The sequence below is a fragment of the Ipomoea nil genome, unplaced genomic scaffold, assembly GCF_001879475.1.
Source record: "Ipomoea nil cultivar Tokyo-kokei standard unplaced genomic scaffold, Asagao_1.1 scaffold2283, whole genome shotgun sequence".
NCBI lineage: Eukaryota > Viridiplantae > Streptophyta > Magnoliopsida > Solanales > Convolvulaceae > Ipomoea > Ipomoea nil.
The window spans coordinates 2,214,425-2,234,747 of record NW_017618711.1 but is presented as its reverse complement, the minus strand read 5'-3'; the positions used below and the strand labels follow the sequence as shown (position 1 = coordinate 2,234,747).

At 37.2% G+C, this 20,323-nt stretch overlaps 1 protein-coding gene and 16 non-coding genes across 17 annotated transcripts; 16 read left to right on the top strand and 1 right to left on the bottom strand.

The window, feature by feature from the left end:
- Positions 1 to 579: 579 nt before the first annotated feature.
- Positions 580 to 651, top strand: TRNAP-UGG. The gene has a single exon. It is a non-coding gene; the product is annotated as a tRNA-Pro (tRNA).
- Positions 652 to 869: 218 nt separating this feature from the next.
- On the top strand, positions 870 to 941 carry TRNAP-UGG. Its single transcript has one exon. It is a non-coding gene; the product is annotated as a tRNA-Pro (tRNA).
- Positions 942 to 1,472: 531 nt separating this feature from the next.
- On the top strand, positions 1,473 to 1,544 carry TRNAP-UGG. Its single transcript has one exon. It is a non-coding gene; the product is annotated as a tRNA-Pro (tRNA).
- A 1,213-nt stretch (positions 1,545 to 2,757) lies between these two features.
- TRNAP-UGG lies at positions 2,758 to 2,829 on the top strand. Its single transcript has one exon. It is a non-coding gene; the product is annotated as a tRNA-Pro (tRNA).
- A 1,274-nt stretch (positions 2,830 to 4,103) lies between these two features.
- Positions 4,104 to 4,175, top strand: TRNAP-UGG. Its single transcript has one exon. It is a non-coding gene; the product is annotated as a tRNA-Pro (tRNA).
- Positions 4,176 to 4,959: 784 nt separating this feature from the next.
- On the top strand, positions 4,960 to 5,031 carry TRNAP-UGG. Its single transcript has one exon. It is a non-coding gene; the product is annotated as a tRNA-Pro (tRNA).
- Positions 5,032 to 5,284: 253 nt separating this feature from the next.
- TRNAL-UAG lies at positions 5,285 to 5,356 on the top strand. Its single transcript has one exon. It is a non-coding gene; the product is annotated as a tRNA-Leu (tRNA).
- Positions 5,357 to 5,763: 407 nt separating this feature from the next.
- On the top strand, positions 5,764 to 5,835 carry TRNAP-AGG. The gene has a single exon. It is a non-coding gene; the product is annotated as a tRNA-Pro (tRNA).
- An 815-nt stretch (positions 5,836 to 6,650) lies between these two features.
- On the top strand, positions 6,651 to 6,722 carry TRNAP-CGG. The gene has a single exon. It is a non-coding gene; the product is annotated as a tRNA-Pro (tRNA).
- A 46-nt stretch (positions 6,723 to 6,768) lies between these two features.
- On the top strand, positions 6,769 to 6,840 carry TRNAP-AGG. The gene has a single exon. It is a non-coding gene; the product is annotated as a tRNA-Pro (tRNA).
- A 618-nt stretch (positions 6,841 to 7,458) lies between these two features.
- On the top strand, positions 7,459 to 7,530 carry TRNAP-UGG. The gene has a single exon. It is a non-coding gene; the product is annotated as a tRNA-Pro (tRNA).
- A 365-nt stretch (positions 7,531 to 7,895) lies between these two features.
- Positions 7,896 to 7,967, top strand: TRNAP-AGG. The gene has a single exon. It is a non-coding gene; the product is annotated as a tRNA-Pro (tRNA).
- Positions 7,968 to 8,331: 364 nt separating this feature from the next.
- On the bottom strand, positions 8,332 to 19,953 carry LOC109151174 (copper-transporting ATPase PAA2, chloroplastic-like). Its single transcript, XM_019299093.1, has 7 exons — positions 19,539 to 19,953; positions 17,205 to 17,302; positions 17,021 to 17,074; positions 16,605 to 16,691; positions 10,205 to 10,273; positions 8,862 to 8,969; positions 8,332 to 8,538 (listed from the first exon to the last, which is right to left on the bottom strand). The coding sequence occupies exons 1-7, from the start codon at positions 19,633 to 19,635 to the stop codon at positions 8,332 to 8,334; spliced, it is 720 nt and encodes a 239-aa protein (XP_019154638.1). The 5' UTR covers positions 19,636 to 19,953.
- On the top strand, positions 11,007 to 11,078 carry TRNAP-UGG. The gene has a single exon. It is a non-coding gene; the product is annotated as a tRNA-Pro (tRNA).
- TRNAP-UGG lies at positions 11,855 to 11,926 on the top strand. Its single transcript has one exon. It is a non-coding gene; the product is annotated as a tRNA-Pro (tRNA).
- On the top strand, positions 15,533 to 15,604 carry TRNAP-UGG. The gene has a single exon. It is a non-coding gene; the product is annotated as a tRNA-Pro (tRNA).
- TRNAS-CGA lies at positions 15,746 to 15,817 on the top strand. The gene has a single exon. It is a non-coding gene; the product is annotated as a tRNA-Ser (tRNA).
- Positions 19,954 to 20,323: the final 370 nt, after the last annotated feature.

Sequence of the window (20,323 nt, the reverse complement as noted above, 5' to 3'; positions counted from 1 at the left end):
TCGCTTTGGGTGTGAGAGGTCGTGAGTTCATTTCTCACGACACCCCTCACCCTTGATTAATTGCTTACAACAAATTACACTTATGCATATAAAACAATCAGTAATCTCTCACTCTTTCATCTCAATTATTTAACCAAACTAGTGTTTGGTCTAGTGATATGATTCTTGCTTTTGGTGCAAGAAGTCATGAGTTTGATTCTCACAACACACCTATCCTTTTTTCACCTCAATGCTCAACGTGGAATTCGCAATCGCTTGGATTTTTTGTGTATTATTATGACTCTTGTTTCGGGTGCAAGAGGTCGTGAGTTCAATTTTCACAACATCCCTCACCTTTTTTGACTTCAATGCTCAACGTGGAATCAATAATCACTTGGGTATTTGGTCTAGTGGTATGATTCTCGCTTTGGGTGTAAGAGGTCATGAGTTTAATTCTCATAACGCCCCTCCCCCTATTTAATTGCTTACAGCAAATCAAACTCATGAATATACGATCAACAATTTCTCACTCTTTCATCTCAATAAATAAACAAACAAGTGTTAGACATTAGTTGCTCAATGTAATATCTAATTTTAATTGGGTGTTTGGTCTAGTGGTATGATTCTTGCTTTGGGTGCAAGAGGTCGTGAGTTCAATTCTCACAACACCCCTCACCTTTTTTTCACCCCAATGCTTAACATGGAAACAACAATCACGAGAGGTTGTGAGTTTAATTGTCACAACCCCCCTCACCCTATTTAATTGTTTACAGCAAATCAAATTCATGCATATACAATCAGCAAACTCTCACTCTTTCATCTCAATAATTAACCAAATTAGTATTAGGCTTTAGTTACTTAAATGTTCAATGTAAAATTAACAATCAATTGGGTGTTTGGTCTAGTGGTATGACTCTTGCTTTGGGTGCAAGAGGTTGTGAGTTCGATTCTCACAACACCCCTCAATTTAAACACCTCAATGCTTAACATGGAAGCAACAATCACTTGGGTATCTGGTCCAGTGGTTTGATTCTCGCTTTTCTGCCAGAGATCTCACAACACCCCTCACCCTATTTAATTGCTTACATCAAATCAAATTCATGCATATATAATCAGCAATCTCTCAATCTTTCTACTCAATAATTAACCAAACTAGTGTTAGGCTTTATTTGCTTAAATGCTCAATGTGAAATCAACAATCTATTGGGTGTTTGGTCTAGTGTATGATTCTTTCTTTGGGTGCAAGAGGTCGTGAGTTTGATTCTCACAACACCCCTCACCTTTTTTTCACCTCAATGCTTAACATGGAAACAACAATTACGAGAGGTTGTGAGTTTAATTCTCACAACACCCCTCACCATATTTAATTGTTTAAGCAAATCAAATTCTTGCATATACAATCAACAATCTCTCACTCTTTCATCTCAATAATTATCCAAACTAGTATTAGGCTTTAGTTACTTAAATCCACAATGTAAAATCAGTAATCAATTGGGTGTTTGGTCTAGTGGTATGATTTTTGCTTTGGGTGCAAGAGGTCGTTTGTTCGATTCTCACAACACCCGTCACTTTTAAACACCTCAATGCTCAACGTGGAGACAACTCACTTTGCGTTTGCAAGAACTCTCACAACACCCCTGTGTGGTCTAGTGATTTGAGCTCTCACAACACCCCTCACCCTATTTAATTGCTTACATCAAATCAAATTCATGAATATATAATCAGCAATCTCTCAATCTTTCTTCTCAATAATAAACCAAACTAGTGTTAGTCTTTATTTGCTTAAATGCTCAATGTGAAATCAACAATCAATTGGGTGTTTGGTCTAGTGTATGATTCTTTCTTTGGGTGCAAGAGGTCGTGAGTTTGATTCTCACAACACCCCTCTCCCTTTTTCACCTCAATGCACAACGTGGAATCAATAATCACTTGGGTGTTTGGTCTAGTGGTATGATTCTCGCTTTGGGTTCTAGATGTCGTGAGTTCAATTCTCAGAACACCCCTCACCTTATTGTATTGATTGCAGCAAATCAAACTCAAGCATATGCAATCAATTGGGTGTTTGATCTAGTAGTATGATTTTTGTTTCGGGTGCAAGAGACTGTTAGTTCAATTTTCACAACACCCCTCACCGTTTTTCACCTCAATTCTCAACGTGGAATCAATAAATGCATGGGTGTTTGGTTTAGTGGTATGATTCTCGCTTTGTGTGTGAGAGGTCGTGAGTTCATTTCTCACGACACCCCTCACCCTTGATTAATTGCTTATAACAAATCACACTTATGCATATACAACAATCAGTAATCTCTCACACTTTCATCTCAATTATTTAACCAAACTAGTGCTTGGTCTAGTGATATGATTCTTGCTTTTGGTGCAAGAGGTCATGAGTTTGATTCTCACAACACACCTATCCTTTTTTCACCTCAATGCTCAATGTGGATTTAGCAATCGCTTGGATTTTTGGTCTATTATTATGATTCTTGTTTCGGGTGCAAGAGGCCGTGAGTTCAATTTTCACGACATCACTCACCTTTTTTCACCTCAATGCTCAACGTGGAATCAATAATCACTTGGGTGTTTGGTCTAGTGGTATGATTCTCGCTTTGGTGTAAGAGGTCATGAGTTTAATTCTCATAACACCCCTCCCCCTATTTAATTGCTTACAGCAAATCAAACTCATGAATATACGATCAGCAATTTCTCACTCTTTCATCTCAATAAATAAACAAACAAGTGTTAGACATTAGTTGCTCAATGTAATATCCAATTTTAATTGGGTGTTTGGTCTAGTGGTATGATTCTTGCTTTGGGTGCAAGAGGTCGTGAGTTCAATTCTCACAACACCCCTCACCTTTTTTTCAACAATCACGAGAGGTTGTGAGTTTAATTCTCACAACACCCCTCAGCATATTTAATTGTTTAATCAAATCAAATTCATGCATATACAATCAACAATCTCTCACTCTTTCATCTCAATAATTATCCAAACTAGTATTAGGCTTTAGTTACTTAAATCAACAATGTAAAATCAATAATAAATTGGGTGTTTGGTCTAGTGGTATGATTCTTGCTTTGGGTGCAAGAGGTAATGAGTTTGATTCTCACAACACCCCTCATATTTTAACACCTCAATGCTTAACGTGGAAACAACAATCACTTGGGTATCTGGTCCAGTGGTTTGATTCTCACTTTGCGTTTGCGTTTGCGAGAACTCTCACAACACCCCTGTTTGGTCGAGTGGTTTGATTCTCGCTTTGCGTGCCAGAGATCTCACAACACCCCTCACCCTATTTAATTGCTTACATCAAATCAAATTCATGCATATATAATCAGCAATCTCTCAATCTTTCTTCTCAAATATTAACCAAATCTATTGGGTGTTTGGTCTAGTGTATGATTCTTTCTTTGGGTGCAAGAGGTCGTGAGTTTGATTCTCACAACACCCCTCACCTTTTTTTCACCTCAATGCTTAACATGGAAACAACAATCACGAGAGGTTGTGAGTTTAATTCTCACAACACCCCTCACCATATTTAATTGTTTAAGCAAATCAAATTCATGCATATACAATCAACATTCTCTCACTCTTTCATCTCAATAATTATCCAAACTAGTATTAGGCTTTAGTTACTTAAATCCACAATGTAAAATCAACAATCAATTGGGTGTTTGGTCTAGTGGTATGATTCTTGCTTTGGGTGCAAGAGGTCATTTGTTCGATTTTCACAACACCCCTCACTTTTAAACACCTCAATGCTCAACGTGGAGACAACTCACTTTGCGTTTGCAAGAACTCTCACAACACCCCTGTCTGGTGTAGTGATTTGATACTCGCTTTGAGTGCGAGAGCTCTCACAACACCCCTCACCCTATTTAATTGCTTACATCAAATCAAATTCATACATATATAATCAGCAATCTCTCAATCTTTCTTCTCAATAATTAACCAAACTAGTGTTAGTCTTTATTTGCTTAAATGCTCAATGTGAAATCAACAATCAATTGGGTGTTTGGTCTAGTGTATGATTCTTTCTTTGGGTGCAAGAGGTCGTGAGTTTGATTCTCAAAACACCCCTCTCCCTTTTTCACCTCAATGCACAACGTGGAATCAATAATCACTTGGGTGTTTGGTCTAGTGGTATGATTCTCGCTTTGGGTGTAAGAGGTCATGAGTTCAATTCTCGTAACACCCCTCACTTTATTGTATTGCTTACAGCAAATTTTCTCATACATATGCAATCAATTGGGTGTTTGGTCTAGTAGTATGATTCTTGTTTCGGGTGCAAGAGACTTTTAGTTCAATTTTCACAACACCCCTCACCGTTTTTCACCTCAATTCTCAACGTGGAATCAATAATTGCATGGGTATTTGGTTTAGTGGTATGATTCTCGCTTTGGGTGCGAGAGGTCGTGAGTGTCGTGAGTTCAATTCTCACGACACCTCTCATCCTTTATTAATTGCTTACAACAAATCATAGTTATGCATATACAACAATCAGCAATCTCTCACTCTTTCATCTCAATAATTTAACCAAACTAGAGTTTGGTCTAGTGATATGATTCTTGATTTTGGTGTAAGAGGTCATGAGTTTGATTCTCACAACACACCTATCCTTTTTTCACCTCAATACTCAACGTGGAATTAGCAATCACTTGGGTTTTTGGTCTATTAGTATGATTCTTGTTTCGGGTGCAAGAGGTCGTGAGTTCAATTTTCACAACATCCCTCACCTTTTTTCAACTCAATGCTCAACGTGGAATCAATAATCACTTGGGTGTTTGGTCTAGTGGTATGATTCTCGCTTTGAATGTAAGAGGTCATAACTTTAATTCTCATAACACCCCTCACCCTATTTAATTGCTTATAGCAAATCAAACTCATGTATATACAATCAGCAATCTCTCACTCTTTCATCTCAATAAATAAACAAACTAGTGTTAGACATTAGTTGCTAAATGTAATATCCAATTTTAATTGGGTGTTTGGTCTAGTGGTATGATTCTTGCTTTGGGTGCAAGAGGTCGTGAGTTCAATTCTCGCAACACCCCTCACATTTTTCTCGCAACACCCCTCACCTTTTTCTCGCAACACCCCTCACCTTTTTCTCGCAACACCCCTCACCTTTTTCTCGCAACACCCCTCACCTTTTTCTCACAACACCCCTCACCATATTTATTGTTTAAGCAAATCAAATTCCTGCATATACAATCAACAATCTCTCACTCTTTCATCTCAATAATTATCCAAACTAGTATTAGGCTTTAGTTACTTAAAACCTCAATGTAAAATCAACACTTAATTGGGTGTTTGGTCGAGTGGTATGATTCTTACTTTAGGTGCAAGAGGTTGTGAGTTCGATTCTCACAACACTCTTCACCTTTTAACACCTCAATGCTCAACGTGGAAACAACAATCACTTGGGTGTCTGTCCAGTGGTTCAATTCTCACTTTGCGTGTGCGAGAACTCTCACAACACCCCTGTCTGGACTAGTGGTTTGATTCTCGCTTTGCGTGCGAGAGCCCTCACCCTAGTGGTATGATTCTTGCTTTAGGTGTGAGAGGTTGTGAGTTTGATTCTCACAACACCCCTCACTTTTTTTCACCTCACAGCAAGTTACTCTCGTACATATGCTCAGTTAGCCGTCTTCCACTCTTTCATCTCAATATTTAACAAATTAGTGTTTACACTATTTAACAAACTAGTGTTTTGCTTCAAAAAACAAACTAGTGTTTAGACTTTAGTTGTTCAAATGCTCAATGTGTTGAATTAATAATTAATTGGGTGTTTGGTCTAGTGGTATGATTCTCGCTTAGGGTGCGAGAGGTTGTAAGTTCAATTCTCACAACACCCCTTCTTCATAGCAATGTATATATTTAGTTAGCTATCTCTCACTATTTCATCTCTACTAACAAAATAGTGTTTAGACTCAACAATCAAATGCGTGAATGGTCTAGTGGTATGATTCCCCTTATTGTTTTTTATCTCACATCAAGTTACACTCATGCATATACTCAGTCAGAAGTCTTTAGTTGCTCAATGTGAAATCAACAATCAATTGGGTGTTTGGTTTATTGGTATGATTTTTGTTTTGGGTGCGAGAGGTTGTGAGTTCAATTCTCACAACACCCCTCACTTTTTTTCACCTCACAGCAAGTCACACACATTCATATGCTCAGTTAGCAGTCTTCCACTCTTTCATCTCAATATTTAACAAATTAGTGTTTAGACTATTTAACAAACTAGTGTTTAGACTTTAGTTGCTCAAATGTTCAATGTGGAATTAACAATAATCAATTTGTTGTTTGATATAGTGGTATGATTCTCGCAAAGGGTGCAAGAGGTTGTGAATTTAATACTCACAACACCCCTTTGCTTTGGGCGCAAGAGGTCGAGTTTGATTCTCACAACACCCCTCACCTCACAGCAATGCATATACTCAGTTAGCCGTCTCTCACTCTTTCATCTCAATATTTAACAAATTAGTGTTTAAACTCAACAATCAAATGGGTGTTTGGTCTAGTGTAATGATTCTCGCTTTGGGTGCGATAGGTTGTGAGTTTAATTCTCACAACACCCCTAACTGTTTTTTACCTCACAACAAGTTATACTCATGCATACACTCAGTCAGCAGTCTTTAGTTGCTCAATGTGAAATCAACAATTAATTAGGTGTTTGGTCTAGTGGTATGATTCTCGCTTCGGGTGCGAGAGGTTGTGAGTTTGAATCTCACAACACCCCTCTCCCTTTTTCACCTCAATGCACAACGTGGAATTAATAATCTGTTGGGTGTTTGGTCTAGTGGTATGATTCTCGCTTAGGGTGTGAGAGGTCGTGAGTTCAATTCTCACAACACCCCTTTGCTTTGGGTGCAAGAGATAGAGTTTGATTCTCACAACACCCCTTTGCTTGGGTGCAAGAGATCGAGTTTCATTCTCACAACACCCTCCTTATGGTTTTGTACCTCACAGTAAGTTACACTCATGCATATACTCAGTCAGCAGTCTTTAGTTGCTCAATATGCAATCAACAATCAATTAGGTGTTTGGTCTTGTGGTATGATTATCGCTTCAGGTGCGAGAGGTTGTGAATTTGATTCTCACAACATCCTCACTTTTTTCCACCTCACCGCAAGTCACACTCATGCATATACTCAGTTTGCAGTTTTCCACTCTTTCATCTCAATATTTAACAAAATAGTGTTTTACTATTTAACAAAGTAGTGTTTAGACTTTAGTTGCTCAAATGTTTAATGTGGAATTAACAATCAATTGGGTGTTTTGTATAGTGGTACGATTCTTGCTTAGGGTGCAAGAGGTTGTGAATTTAATTCTCACAACACCCGTCACCCTTTTACACCTCACAGCAAGTCACACTCATGCGTATACTCAATTAGCAGTCTCCCACTATTTCATCTCAATATTTAACAAGCTAGTGTTTAGGCTTTAGTTGCTCAATGCGGAATCAACAATCAAATGGGTGTTTGGTTTAGGGGTATGATTCTTGCTTTGGGTGCGAGAGGTCATGAGTTCAATTCTCATAACACCCCTCACTTTTTTTTGTTCAATTCTCATAACACCCCTCACCCTTTTTTACCTCACAGCAAGTCACCCCCATGCATATACTCAGTCAGCAGTCTCTAGTTGCTCAAATGCTCAATGTGAAATCAACAATCAATTGAGTGTTTGGTCTAGTGATATGATTCTCGCTTCGGGTGCGAGAGGTTGTGAGTTTAATTCTCACAACATCCCTCAAGCCCTCAATTTTTTTCACCTACCGCAAGTCACACTCTGGCATATACTCATTCCACTCTTTCATCTCAATATTTAACAAATTAGTGTTTAGACTATTTAACAAACTAGTGTTTAGACTTTAGTTCCTCAAATGTTCAATGTGTTGAATTGATAATCAATTGGGTGTTTTGTCTAGTGGTATGATTCTCGCTTAGGGTGCAAGAGGTCGTGAGTTCAATTCTCACAACACCCCTTTACTTTTGGTGCAATAGGGCAAGTTCAATTCTCACAACACCCCTCACCTCACTATGTTCATGCATATAATCAGTTAGTAGCCTGCCACTCTTTCATCTCAATGTTTAACAAAGTTAGGATCTAGAAAGCAAGATTACATCTTAGTTTTGGTATTGTCATTTCTTAATATAAATTTGGGGAATGCAGGCAACATTCCTTTTTATCAAATTCATGTAAGAAAGAAGAATTTGGGCAATAAGAAGAAGTATTCTTGCACAATGCCTCTTATAGATAACCATTAGGCATTAGCTTTGGAAACAATGGCTGCACTTGCTGCTACCATTAGGCCTACCGTTTATTTATGTTTATTCACTTTCTACTTTCTATTTCATAACCTTCTTGCTGAGGTCCCTCCAAGGAAGCCAGCAATAAAAGATTGAGATAGGGCCCTCAATGTTGGGCATATATATTAACATGGGAACAAATGCAGTGAGTAAAAAGCAAAGTGAAGTTGATGATTTACCAAGTGAAGTGCCAACTAGAATTGCAGTGGGTGTTGCAAGGCCTAAAGCACAAGGGCAAGACACAACCTGTCAAAAAGAACCAATGTTAACCATTCATGCTATATACAGAGTGCAAGAATGCACAGATTAGAGTTCCTAAGTATGTTTTGGATATTTTAAGTGACTGTAAAATGAAAAGCAATAAGCTTTGGTAGTAGGAATGCAGGTTTGCAATAGCAGTAACAGTTCATCCATTTAGCAGCACACAGTTGCTTCAAAAATGAAACTTGCAAATTATATTATCTTATTAGTGACCATAAAGTCTCTGTGCACATGGATCCATTCAATAGGAAAAGGTTACATGTTTCTATAATGCACTACCAAAAAAAAAAAAAAAAAAAAAGCCCTACCAAAAAAGCAAATGTTGTAGCTGATAAAGTCATTAAACTATACACAAATGGTCTGGCAATTGAATCTGCAATCCGGATCGGTGCTTCACAGCCTTGAGCATCCTCAACCTGGAGAAAGGGGAATAGCAAATTTCAGTATTTTACAAGCAGCAGCCATTTGAACATTACTCCCTATTTTCTACCATTTCCTGTTGAAAAAAAAAAAAAAACTATTTTTTGTTTATTCATTTGTTCTGTAAATAACAGCCAAAGATGATAGCAATTATTCTCAAGTATCAGAAATGAAAGATTTGACTGCTCATTATGAAGTTAAAGGTTAGATTGCACACAATCTGTGGTTTGAGACCAATTTATGAACCCCCAGGGGATTTTTCAGTTTAGTGCAAACAAAATTAAAATTATTCTAGACTTCATATTCTTTTCGGGACTTTCAATGAATTTGTGATCTCTTTCCAATGTGTGTGACCTACCTCTTACTCTCATGCTCTGTAGGTAGAAAACTATTTTCCAACAAATAAGTCAATAATTGTTTCTCTTTCTGGCAGCTATAGTTCTATGTTTAAAGAACTCAGAGCAGCAAGCTGAAGTTGCATTTATTGAATAAGGCTCCAAATTAAAAAATAAAAATAAAAGGTATAAGGGTCAAATAGGCCCAAGAACTATTTGAGAAAATGCAATTAGAGATCAAAGTACCTCGGAGATCCATTTACTATATGGTATGGTTAAGTTTGCTAGCATGGCATTGAAATCATCACTGCCACATCAAAATGTGTCATCCAACTCAGATTTTATTTAATTAAGAGTTAATTCCAAGAATGATTCCTTGATTATTGTCATTTACCAATTTTTATCTTTCGACTTTCAATTGAACTATAAATGGTCCCTTGACTATTGATCTTTACCAACTTTCATCCTCGACTTTCAATTTAACCATAAGCGGTCCCTTGACTATTGATTTTTTCCAATTTTGGTCCTCAAGTTAAATATCATTTTAATAATAATAATAATAATAATAATAATAATAATAAAACATAACTTTCATGGCAGCATTCTTTTACCATTTAATTTAATAATAATAATAATAATAAAATCTATCAAATAGGCATCCAAATAAGAAAAAGTATGCTGAGATGCCTCCAAAATCCAAGTTAGCATTAACTTGATCATTACGTATAAAAACATGTCAAAATGACTTGATTGCATTTTTATCCCCAAGTTTAGGGGGTTAATTGGAGCCTATTGTTGTTGAATGGCCTAATTGCATTTTCTCAAATAGTTTCAGGCACATTTGACCCGTATCCAAAAAAAAAAAAAAAAAAAACTTAAAAATCCAACTCATTTACCATGATAACTATCTTGGAAATTGTCGAGTTGGACCCAATTGAAGTGGCCTCAATTTTTTTGGGACTATCCTGAAACAAAGTAATAGCTGATAAAAAAGGAATGAAAACAGAACATCCAAAGTTTCACTAGAAAGAAATTTGTGAACATTACATTTCTGTGCAGTCAAAACGTGACCCAGGAGGTAGTTGTAATTGGGGAAGTAAGGATGGCAATAGGATGGGCCATAACTGTGATGCACTGCATCCCACATCATGCTGTCCCAAAGATTGGCTTCTTTCCTCCCTACATCCTGCAATATCCCAACTCTCCCATCCCACATAATTTTCCAATCATGCTTCCTTTTATTAACCCTACTTATATATCTTCCATTCTTTTTCTTCAAAACTAAACTAGCCTTTTTCACAAATGTATATCTGTCCATCTACCAAAGAATTATGCAGTCAAACCTGCATCAACATTTCCTCATAAATACCTACTTTCTCTTTTCAATAATTTAAGTTGATCAAACACTATGGACCTGGTAACCTCAGCTCAAAGCAATCATTATACCATGTTCCACCTTACAAGATGGACAATTGACCTAAGGTTTACTATTAGCATATTGAATGTTCATTTTCAGAAGGTTCATTTTTAGCTATACTTCCAAAAAAATGAACTTTCAGTACATTAAAACTGAACACTCAATATACTAAAAGAGAACATTTATCTGTGGTCCACATTGCAATGTGGACCATGGTCCAATAGTATAATTTCCCAACATTTTTAGTTCCCATTAGGTAAATATTGCATTCCTTATCATTTGGGTGTTTGGTCTAGTGGTATGATTCTTGCTTTGGGTGCAAGAAGTCGTGAGTTTGATTCTCACAACACCCCTTACCCTTTTTAACCATGCAGCAAATCACACTCATGCATAAACTCAATCAGCAATCTTTCACTCTTTCATCTCATATTTAAAAAACTTGTGTTTAGACTTTAGGGATTGCTCAAATGCTCAATGTGAAATCAACAATTAATTGGGTGTTTGGTGTAGTGGTATGATTCTTGCTTTAGGTGTGAGAGGTTTTGAGTTCAATTCTTGCAACACCCCTCACCCTTTTTTACCTCACAGCAAGCCACACTCATGCATATACTCAATTCTTTCGCTCTTTCATCTCAATACTTAACAAACTAGTGTTAAGACTTTAGTTGCTCAAATGCTCAATGTGAAATCAGTAATCAATTGAGTGTTTGGTCTAGTGGTATGATTCTTGCTTTGGGTGCTAGAGGTTGTGAGTTTGATCCTTGCTTTGGGTGCTAGAGGTTGTGAGTTTGATTCTTGCAACACTTAGTCTATGCCTCATAGCAAGTCACACTCATGTATATACTTAGTTAGCAGTCTTCCACTCTGTCTTTTGTCTCAATATTTAACAAACTAGTGTTTAGACTTTAGTTGCTCAATGTGGAATCAACAATCAAGTGGAATTCACAATCAATTGGGTGTTTGGTCTAGTGGTATGAATGTATGATTCTTGCTTTGGGTGTGAGAGGTTGTGAGTTCAATTCTCACACACCCCTTATCTTTTTTACCTCACAGCAAGTTACACTCATGCATATACTCAGTCAGCAGTCTTTAGTTGCTCAAATGTTCAATGTAGAATCAACAATCAAATGGGTGTTTGGTCTAGTGGTATGATTCTTGCTTTGGGTGTGAGAGGTCGTGAGTTCAATTCTCACAACACCCCTCACTTCTTTTCCCCCACAGCAAGTCACACTCATGCATATACTCAATAGCAGTCTTCTTTCATCTCAATATTTAACAAACTAATGTTTAGACTTTAGTTGGTCAATGTGTAATAAACAATCAATTGGGTGTTTGGTCTAGTGGTATGATTCTCGCTTTGGGAGCGAGGGGTTGTGAGTTCAATTCTTTGACAACAAGTCATACTCATGCATACACTCAATTAGCAGTCTAGTGGTATGATTCTCACAACACACCGACTTTAGTTGGTCAAATGCTCAATTTGGAATCAACAATTTTAATAAGAGTAATGTTCTTTGTTCACAGAGTAACCCTTATACATAAATAAGAATTCCTTGCTAGAAAAGTAGAAATGATATAGTAAGAGGTAAAAATAATGAGGTCTTATCATACTCTAGAGATGTAATTTGATGGTTCAATGAATGCAAAGTCTGAGATCAACCTGTCCCTAAGACCTACATCCTTCAACTCCTCATCATTCTGGGCAGGTTCTTGAATTTCCTTGTATTATCTTCCAAATCCTCATTATCAGATTCAGAATTAGCTTTTTATTACAGTAGCAATAAATTATAACTTTAATCCAACCATATGTTCTACACAATTTCATTTTTTATACACACCGTAGTTTCATTACATAAACACCACAGTATTATTTTAATCCAACTACAATTTCATTTGACGATATACAACAAATATGTGAGAATTGTTACTCAGTTTCAATCTATACACACTATAGTTTTATTACGCAAACACTACAATATCATTTCAATTCAACTACAATTTTATTTAACAATATATGCTAAAGCACTGCATAGATAGAAGATTTAACATACCTATCAAAAATACCTTGTTCAACTCCACCCATTGTTGTGGCGTCCAGTTGTTCAGTAGAAATGGTTCTTTCATTATCCTCTTCCTATTGCAAGTCTTCTTAGACATCCTTGCAATGTTTAGAATTTTAGTATAAACCATTTCTACTTCCCTTGCATCAGATGTTGGTGTTGCAACGTTCTCAACTTGTGTAGGTGGTGGTGTTGGGGTAGTTGACAATGAAATCTTTCTTAAACATGTCGTTGTGGTCTCCTCTATCAATCATTGTTGCAACCATTTGGCATGTTACTAGGAAACCACGAGTTATGCCCCATCTTTCTCTCCACTCCTTCAATAAGTTTCTATACTCTTCATGTTCATTTTCAAAAGTGCCCTCAACAACAAGGTTCTGACCTCTATGAAGATTTAACGTGTTGTCTACATTTTCTTCTAAGATTATCATCTCATCCCCTTCCAATCCCAGACGCATTTATAAATATCAAATCGTTCAACAATATATCTAGTTAATCTGTCATCCCACCCAGATAGTTGCATGTTTAATATTGCCCCAAACACCCCATGTCTTCCACATCCTGTTTTTGTTTTGGTGTGAGCGAGGAAAAGAGTGTACACACTTGTCTACGGGACATTCTTGTTAACAGATATCCACTGGCATCAATGCTCTGTTTTGGGGCAACGGTTTTGACATTTTTGGTTCGGTTTTCCCTTAGTTGTTTTTCTTCTACATTTCTACGTTTGGGCACTCTTTTTGTAGCTTGTTTACCCACATCCTTCGACAAAAATTAGAGGCACTCTAGGGACCAACTGAGACATTGTAGGCAGTTTTAGGCTTCTTTGGAGGCCGAATGGAACAATCTTTGATGATATGCCCTATTTTCTTACAGTAATTGCAAAAAAATTTAGTACAATTGTTGGCAATGTGACCAAATACTTTGCAACTATAGCACTGGACATTAGTCATATCTCTGCCTCCTTTATATCTCCCTTGAGCAGCGTAGGATTGGAGCAGAATTTTGACTTTTGAGCTTTCTGCTCCAAGACAGCCTGTGTAGTGAGCCGTTGTTCTTCCCTGAGAAGCTCTCCTACACAAATATCCAGTGAAGGAACCGGCTCTCTATTCATCAGGTTAGACCTTATCGTTTCAAACTCCCCCTTTAACTTCATTAAAAATTGATCACGCTTGCTGGTTTCATGGATACTTTGTACAGCAAAAAGTCCTTCATGAGGAACATTTTCATACACAATATCAGTGTACTCAGCCCAAAGATTTTCAAAGGAAGAATAAAACTCTTGGATTTACACCCTTGACTGAGTTGACCCAACTTGAGTTTCAATTGAAACATTCGTGCTATGTAACCTATGTTGCTTTGGTTGTAATTTGTAAATTTTCTTCAAGTAATTCCACATTTCTCTAGAGGTCTTATAACGCCTGAGATTGAGAAGTACGGAGGGTTCCACACTTCCAAGGATCCAAGACATAATCTAAGCATACTTCATCTCCCATTTTGCATATTTCTCCTCCTTTTCTCTGTTAGGTGCAGGATCAGTCTCATCAATATGACTCCATAATTCCTTTCCCTTGACAAAGAGCTCAAATTGGAATGCCCAGGCAGAATGGTTTTTGCCATTAAATCGAACAAAAAAATGTTCAGATTGTTCCAAAGACATGAGTCAATTAGAAACAAGAACTAAGAGAACAGGTCCAAGAAAACAGAATAGTAGGATACTAGAGATACAAGATCAAAATCACTAAGATCTCGGAACAAGACAAGGAACCAGACACATGATTATCTCAAAATTTTGGCTCTAATACCATGACAAAACATAAAAGAAAGAGAAAGTTTCTAAAATATTTTCTCAAAATTTTGGCTCTAATACCATGACAAAACATAGAAGAAAGAGAAAGTTTCTAAAATATTTTTCTATATTTTTTATGGTCAAAATTACAATATATATAGACAATAATAAAAATCAAATTACCCGCATGGGCAGCTCAACTGGTCATAGAGGTGAAATTTTGGAAGAATGACCAGGGATCGAGTCTCACCAGCGGCAGTGTGGGAGCTACCTCTCAAAATCAGAGGGGTTCCTTGTGCACAGTTAGCAAAGATCTAGCCTCTGTGGTTCATGTTCAGTTGAGTTACCATGATTTACATCCTCCCAAATGCTCAGTTGGGGTCCAATTCCTTTTGGAAGAATAATAAAAATATCCCCTTATCCCCTCTGTGGTTCATGTTCAGTTGAGTTACCATGATTTACAAACTCATGATTTACATCCTCCCAAATGCTCAGTTGGGGTCCAATTCCTTTTGGAAGAATAATAAAAATATCCCTTAAACATAGGCTCTAACATAGGAAGAGTAAGACCAGTAGTTACAGCAAGAATATACACAATAATTATGGAAAATCTTAGAAAGATAATCAAGGGATATATAGATGTACAACAAAATAAGGAAAGAAGAATATATTGACAACAAGATGGGTAGACCATTGACATAAGATTCATTATTAGTATACTGAGCGTTCATTTTTAGTACATTGAATGTTCATTTTGTGAAGGTTCATTTTTGTGTACTAAAAGTTCATTTTTAGCTATACATCCAAAAAAAATGAACTTTCAGTACATTAAAAATGAACATTCAGTATACTAAAAGTGAACATTCATTTGTGGTCCACATTGCAATGTAAATCATGGTCCATAGTATAATATGCCAGCATCATAGTTCCTATTAAGTAAATATTGCATTCCAAATCAATTGGGTGTTTGGTCTAGTGGTATGATTCTTGCTTTGGGTGCAAGAGGTCGTGAGTTCGATTCTCACAACACCCCTCACCTTTTTTAACCATACAGCAAATCACACTCATGCATATACTCAATCGGAAATCTCACTCTTTCATCTCAATATTTAACAAACTTGTGTTTAGACTTTAGGGATTGCTCAAATGCTCAATGTGAAATCAACAATCAAATGGGTGTTTGGTCTAGTGGTATGATTTTTGCTTCGAGTGCAAGAGGTCGTGAGTTTGATTCTCGCAACACCCCCCCCCCCCCCCTAACACTCTCACTCTTGCATATACTCAGCCAAACTAGTGTTTAGACTTTAGTTGCACAAATGCTCAATGTGGAACTGACAATCAATTGGGTGTTTGGTCTAGTGGTACGATTCCCGCTTTGGGTGTGAGAGATTGTGAGTTTGATTCTCGCAACACCCTTCACCCTTTTTTACCTCATAGCAAGCCACAGTCATGCATATACTCAAGTCAGCAGTCTTTCACTCTTTCATCTCAATATTTAACAAACTAGTGTTTAGACTTTAGTTGCATAAATGCTCAATGTGGAATGAACAATCAATTGGGTGCTTGGTCTAGTGGTATGATTCTTACTTTGGGTGCGAGAGGTTGTGAGTTCAATTCTTGCAACACCCCTCACCCTTTTTACCCCACAGCAAGCCACACTCAGGCAGCCGTCTTTCAGCAGAAAATGACTATACAATTGTCAACCATCTACTTCTTTCTGGTCTGAGTATCAAAATCACCCAAGGGCAATGCCTAACTGATATATAGCTATTAGATAAGAACAGTGCTGCTTGTCCCACCTGAGAGGACAAGTAGAATTTTTTATTAGAAACTCTCTCTCTCTCTCCATGTAGGAGATTGAACACTTTGAAAACTGCAAACCATTGTGTGAAGCAGTTCTTCCCTTTAGCCTTCAAATTATGTTTCTTGACACTAGTCTGAAGCCCCATCCCCGTTCCTCCTCTCAGAACACACACATACAACCACCAATTTAAAAAGAGGAACATTGAAATAGTACAACGAGAAGGATTTACCAGAAGCTCATTCATGTCACTAGAAGCTTTCGGCCTGGCCCTTTCCTCCAGAGAATGGCCAAACAGAACAAAGCCAAGAAGCATGACCTGCATGCAAAAATGAGCAGTTTCCAGTGAGCAACCTCTTACAAATATATTATATATAGTGGAGTAACTAAGCCTTTTGAGTTTTGAATCAGTTCAAAACATATATTTGTAAGTCAGATATGACATCTGTGACTAGTGAAGACTGAAGAGAATGGCTAAAAAGCAACTAAAATCAATGGATTGAACAGAATATTGAAAAGGAAATAATGCAGAAATACTTTCCTACGCGTAAGTTGTGACTTGAAGCTCACTTTAAGCAAGTGAAAGAAAAGGGAAAAAAAGATCCTTTTTGAGCAAAAATAAAGGGATAAACAAGAAACGAAACAAACCGGTTTATCAAAAAATGAAGCATCCCATTGAAGTTCAGGGTTAAGAAGTGACACCTGTGAGAAGTGTTTCAACATTTTAGGCCTAAGAGAGAGATGAACATAACAACATTAACAGCTAAAGAACTAAAAAGATATTGAAATAATACAACAAACAAAATGATGCCCAACTTCAAATAATTCTTACAGCTCTTATAGCAAATGCAGCAAGTGAACCAAAGCCAAGTAGAGGGTTCATATTTGGTGATCCCATCATGAATGCTTGTAAACCATCAAAAAGCAAGTCTGGAGAAAAAGAAAAAAAAAAACACTTATTTTGAGTCATTTTCAAGGATGAACAGTTATAGGAGGATAGCCAATCATATATAAACAGAGGATTTTGCTGAATTACCCTAAAATACAACTCCGAAAAAAAAAAAAAAAAAAAAAAAAAAAAAAAAAAAAAAAAAAACAGCTGCTTTATCCAAGTCCCTATCACAAATTAGAGAATGATTTCAAGTTAAAATCAATACCCATAAGAGGGTGCTACGAAATCCACAGGCATTTAAATGGCTAAGCAAAAATAAAATGTTGTTTCATAATACACCAATACACCATCAATAGAAAATCCATTATGACTATCTTATCCGTTTTGAGTACTCCATGTAATAATAAGGGTGATTCCACATTGAGTCTCCTCCTTTCACAACCCTAAGTTCACAATGAAATAATCTTGATGGAATATTCTATTTTCACATACAGAATGTAGAGATGATCTCACATACACACAAACACTAACATATTCTCACATTGCCTACAACCGAACATATGTTTAGTCCTCAACAGCAAGGATGTCTATCTGAAATATGTGTTTCCTTGACAATCACTACAAAGTCCATTTACCAACTTGTATAGATATGTATAGAGTGCATAGATACTCTATTAAACTTGCATAACACATGGAAAATACATCCATAGTGGCAACATGAGAAACATGTCAGTGCTTTTTTTCCTGGATGATCATCTCAATCTCAATATGCTCATATACTGGAGGGCTTTGACACTGTGTGACTGACACGGGCTTAGATGCGGGCCCGGAGCATTGTACATAGCACACATTTCATTAATATTCCATCCAAACTTAAAAGAATGGATGAAAATTGAACAACAGTTATTTTTGTAAAGTTAAGAAACCATGAGTTGTTAAAAAAAATAGCAAGGGGTTTTACTGTTGGGACAAAAAAAGTGGGACGAAAAGCATTGAGAACCCAAAGAGTTGATTCTAGCAGTTGTCCTCCGAGTATTGTGGTCACGCCACGTTTGGTCCTTAATTTTCAAATTGACCCGTTAGTCCTACGAGTAAAGAAGAAGAAGAAGCTGTGTTTTACAGTACCAAGGTGACACATCCTGTGAATGGAAAATCAATTTTTTGCCATCACTACAGAACCTTCTACATCAATAACTTCTTGAACTTCAAAGAGTAGTAAAAAAAAATTATGTACCCTGGTGCTAGTTAGTTCACTGGATATTGGAATATCATCATTCATATTTATATTCAAGATAGTGCCCTACAAGGAAGCATTGAATTTCTTGAAAAAAAAAAAAAAAAAGAAGAACAAAACAAAACAAAAAAACAAACAAAACAAAACCATCAGCTTTTTAAAACACATAATCCCCAAATTAAAAAACAAAACCCTAAAGATGAATGTTCAGATGAAAATTCCTACAATATTTTTCAATTTTCCTCAAATGCACCTTGGTTTCACCAACCCCTTTCTCAAAACCATCTGAGCAATTGGACTCTGCCAATAACGAAGCTCATTGGGATTCCACAATCTCAGCTATATCAGACCTAGAGGCTTAGCTGTAGTTATCATAGGTAGAGACATCATCTGTGGAATAGAACTGGGAATAACACGACCCTTCGTCAACATCAGACAAACAGAAGTTCCCCTTCTCCTCCTGCTCCTCACTAGTGGTGCCGCTGGAGGAGTGTCGACAGAGTCAGTAATGTGAAACCAGTGATGCATGGTGGGTTAGATATGTAATGTGCTGTACTATAATTATCTTGACAACCTAAAAGAGATTAAAGCTACCTCGAAGTGGAATACTAATGGAAGAGAGCAGCCTCATTGTTTGCTTATAAGAGGAAGACAAAAATGAAATGACAACAGATAGAGCAATCTAACAGAAGAACAAAACAATGCTGCAAATCAATACTCAGAGGACCAATAGTGCTCAGTTTGAATGTTAAGGACTAAACATGGCCTGACCCAATAGAGAATCATAGCTGGTATTTACTAGAACCCAAATTATAGACTATGAGATTGCATTTAACTCAATAAAACCCATGTAAGGAGATTCAGCTGCTAAATTCAAAATTCAATCGCACATGAGAATAAACCTGAACAAACATTTTAAAATAGCTTACTTAAATTGATGGTGAAAATTATAAGAACTTATTGAAAATTAGAGATCAGAAGTAAAGCCAAGGGTAAATTCCTTCTTTTAAAATAAAAATACAAATTTTAATTTGCTTTACCATGACCAACATGAATGCCGAGAGAGTCCATGCAAACGCCACCCGGTTCCGAATCTCCACAAGCAAAGCCTCCTTCTTCGCCACCATTTCCTTCCATTCCTTCACCTTATCTTCAATCCCAAGCCCCGACGCTCTCTTGTCCACAATCTGTCAGCCTCTTAGCTAGCTACTCAGCAGCACTTCCCTCCTCCGCAACAGCAGCAGCGGCCGATTTCAGCTTCAGTGCGGCTGTCTCAGTCAACATGTTGTCGGCGGAGAGGATCGATTTTACGCGTGATACGCACGCGCCGCACATCATCCCCATCACATCCAGAAGCACGGTTGAGTCGTCCGGCTTGGCTTGCTTCTGAACCTGCTTCATAGGCATGGGTTTTAACTCAATTGCCTTGGCAAAGACGCCATTACGGACCAGATGCGTATCGCTGCGGCGTTGTCTGTAGAGGAGAGGAATTAACTAAAATTTACTGACATTGTAGTGGAAGCTCGGAGTGAGCTTCTTGTTCTGGGAGAGTGAAAAGCAAAGGAGATTCGCCGCCATGGCCGGGCGGGAAAATGGAGTTTTGGCGTTTCTTGGTCTATTTGTGACCGGTGAGAAACACGTTGGCACGCTGGAATGTTCAAATTTTATTGTCGACCATTGTCCAAAAAGTGTCATTTCTTCTTGCATAATTAATTTTGTTTGTATAACATATTCATTTTATAATATATATATATATATTGATGAATTATATGAACCCGGGGGTCCGGATTATACAACCCGAATATATGTTGAATACGAAGAACGG

Coding starts and splice junctions, on each gene's coding strand:
- LOC109151174 (XM_019299093.1), bottom strand. CDS start 19,635: ATGGAAGGAAATGGTGGCGAAGAAGGAGGCTTTGCTTGTGGAGATTCG. Junction 10,274..16,604: donor GTGACATGAATGAGCTTCTG/GTAAATCCTTCT, acceptor ACTTTGTTTCAG/GATAGTCCCAAAAAAATTGA. Junction 8,970..10,204: donor TTTCCAAGATAGTTATCATG/GTAAATGAGTTG, acceptor CCCTTTCTCCAG/GTTGAGGATGCTCAAGGCTG.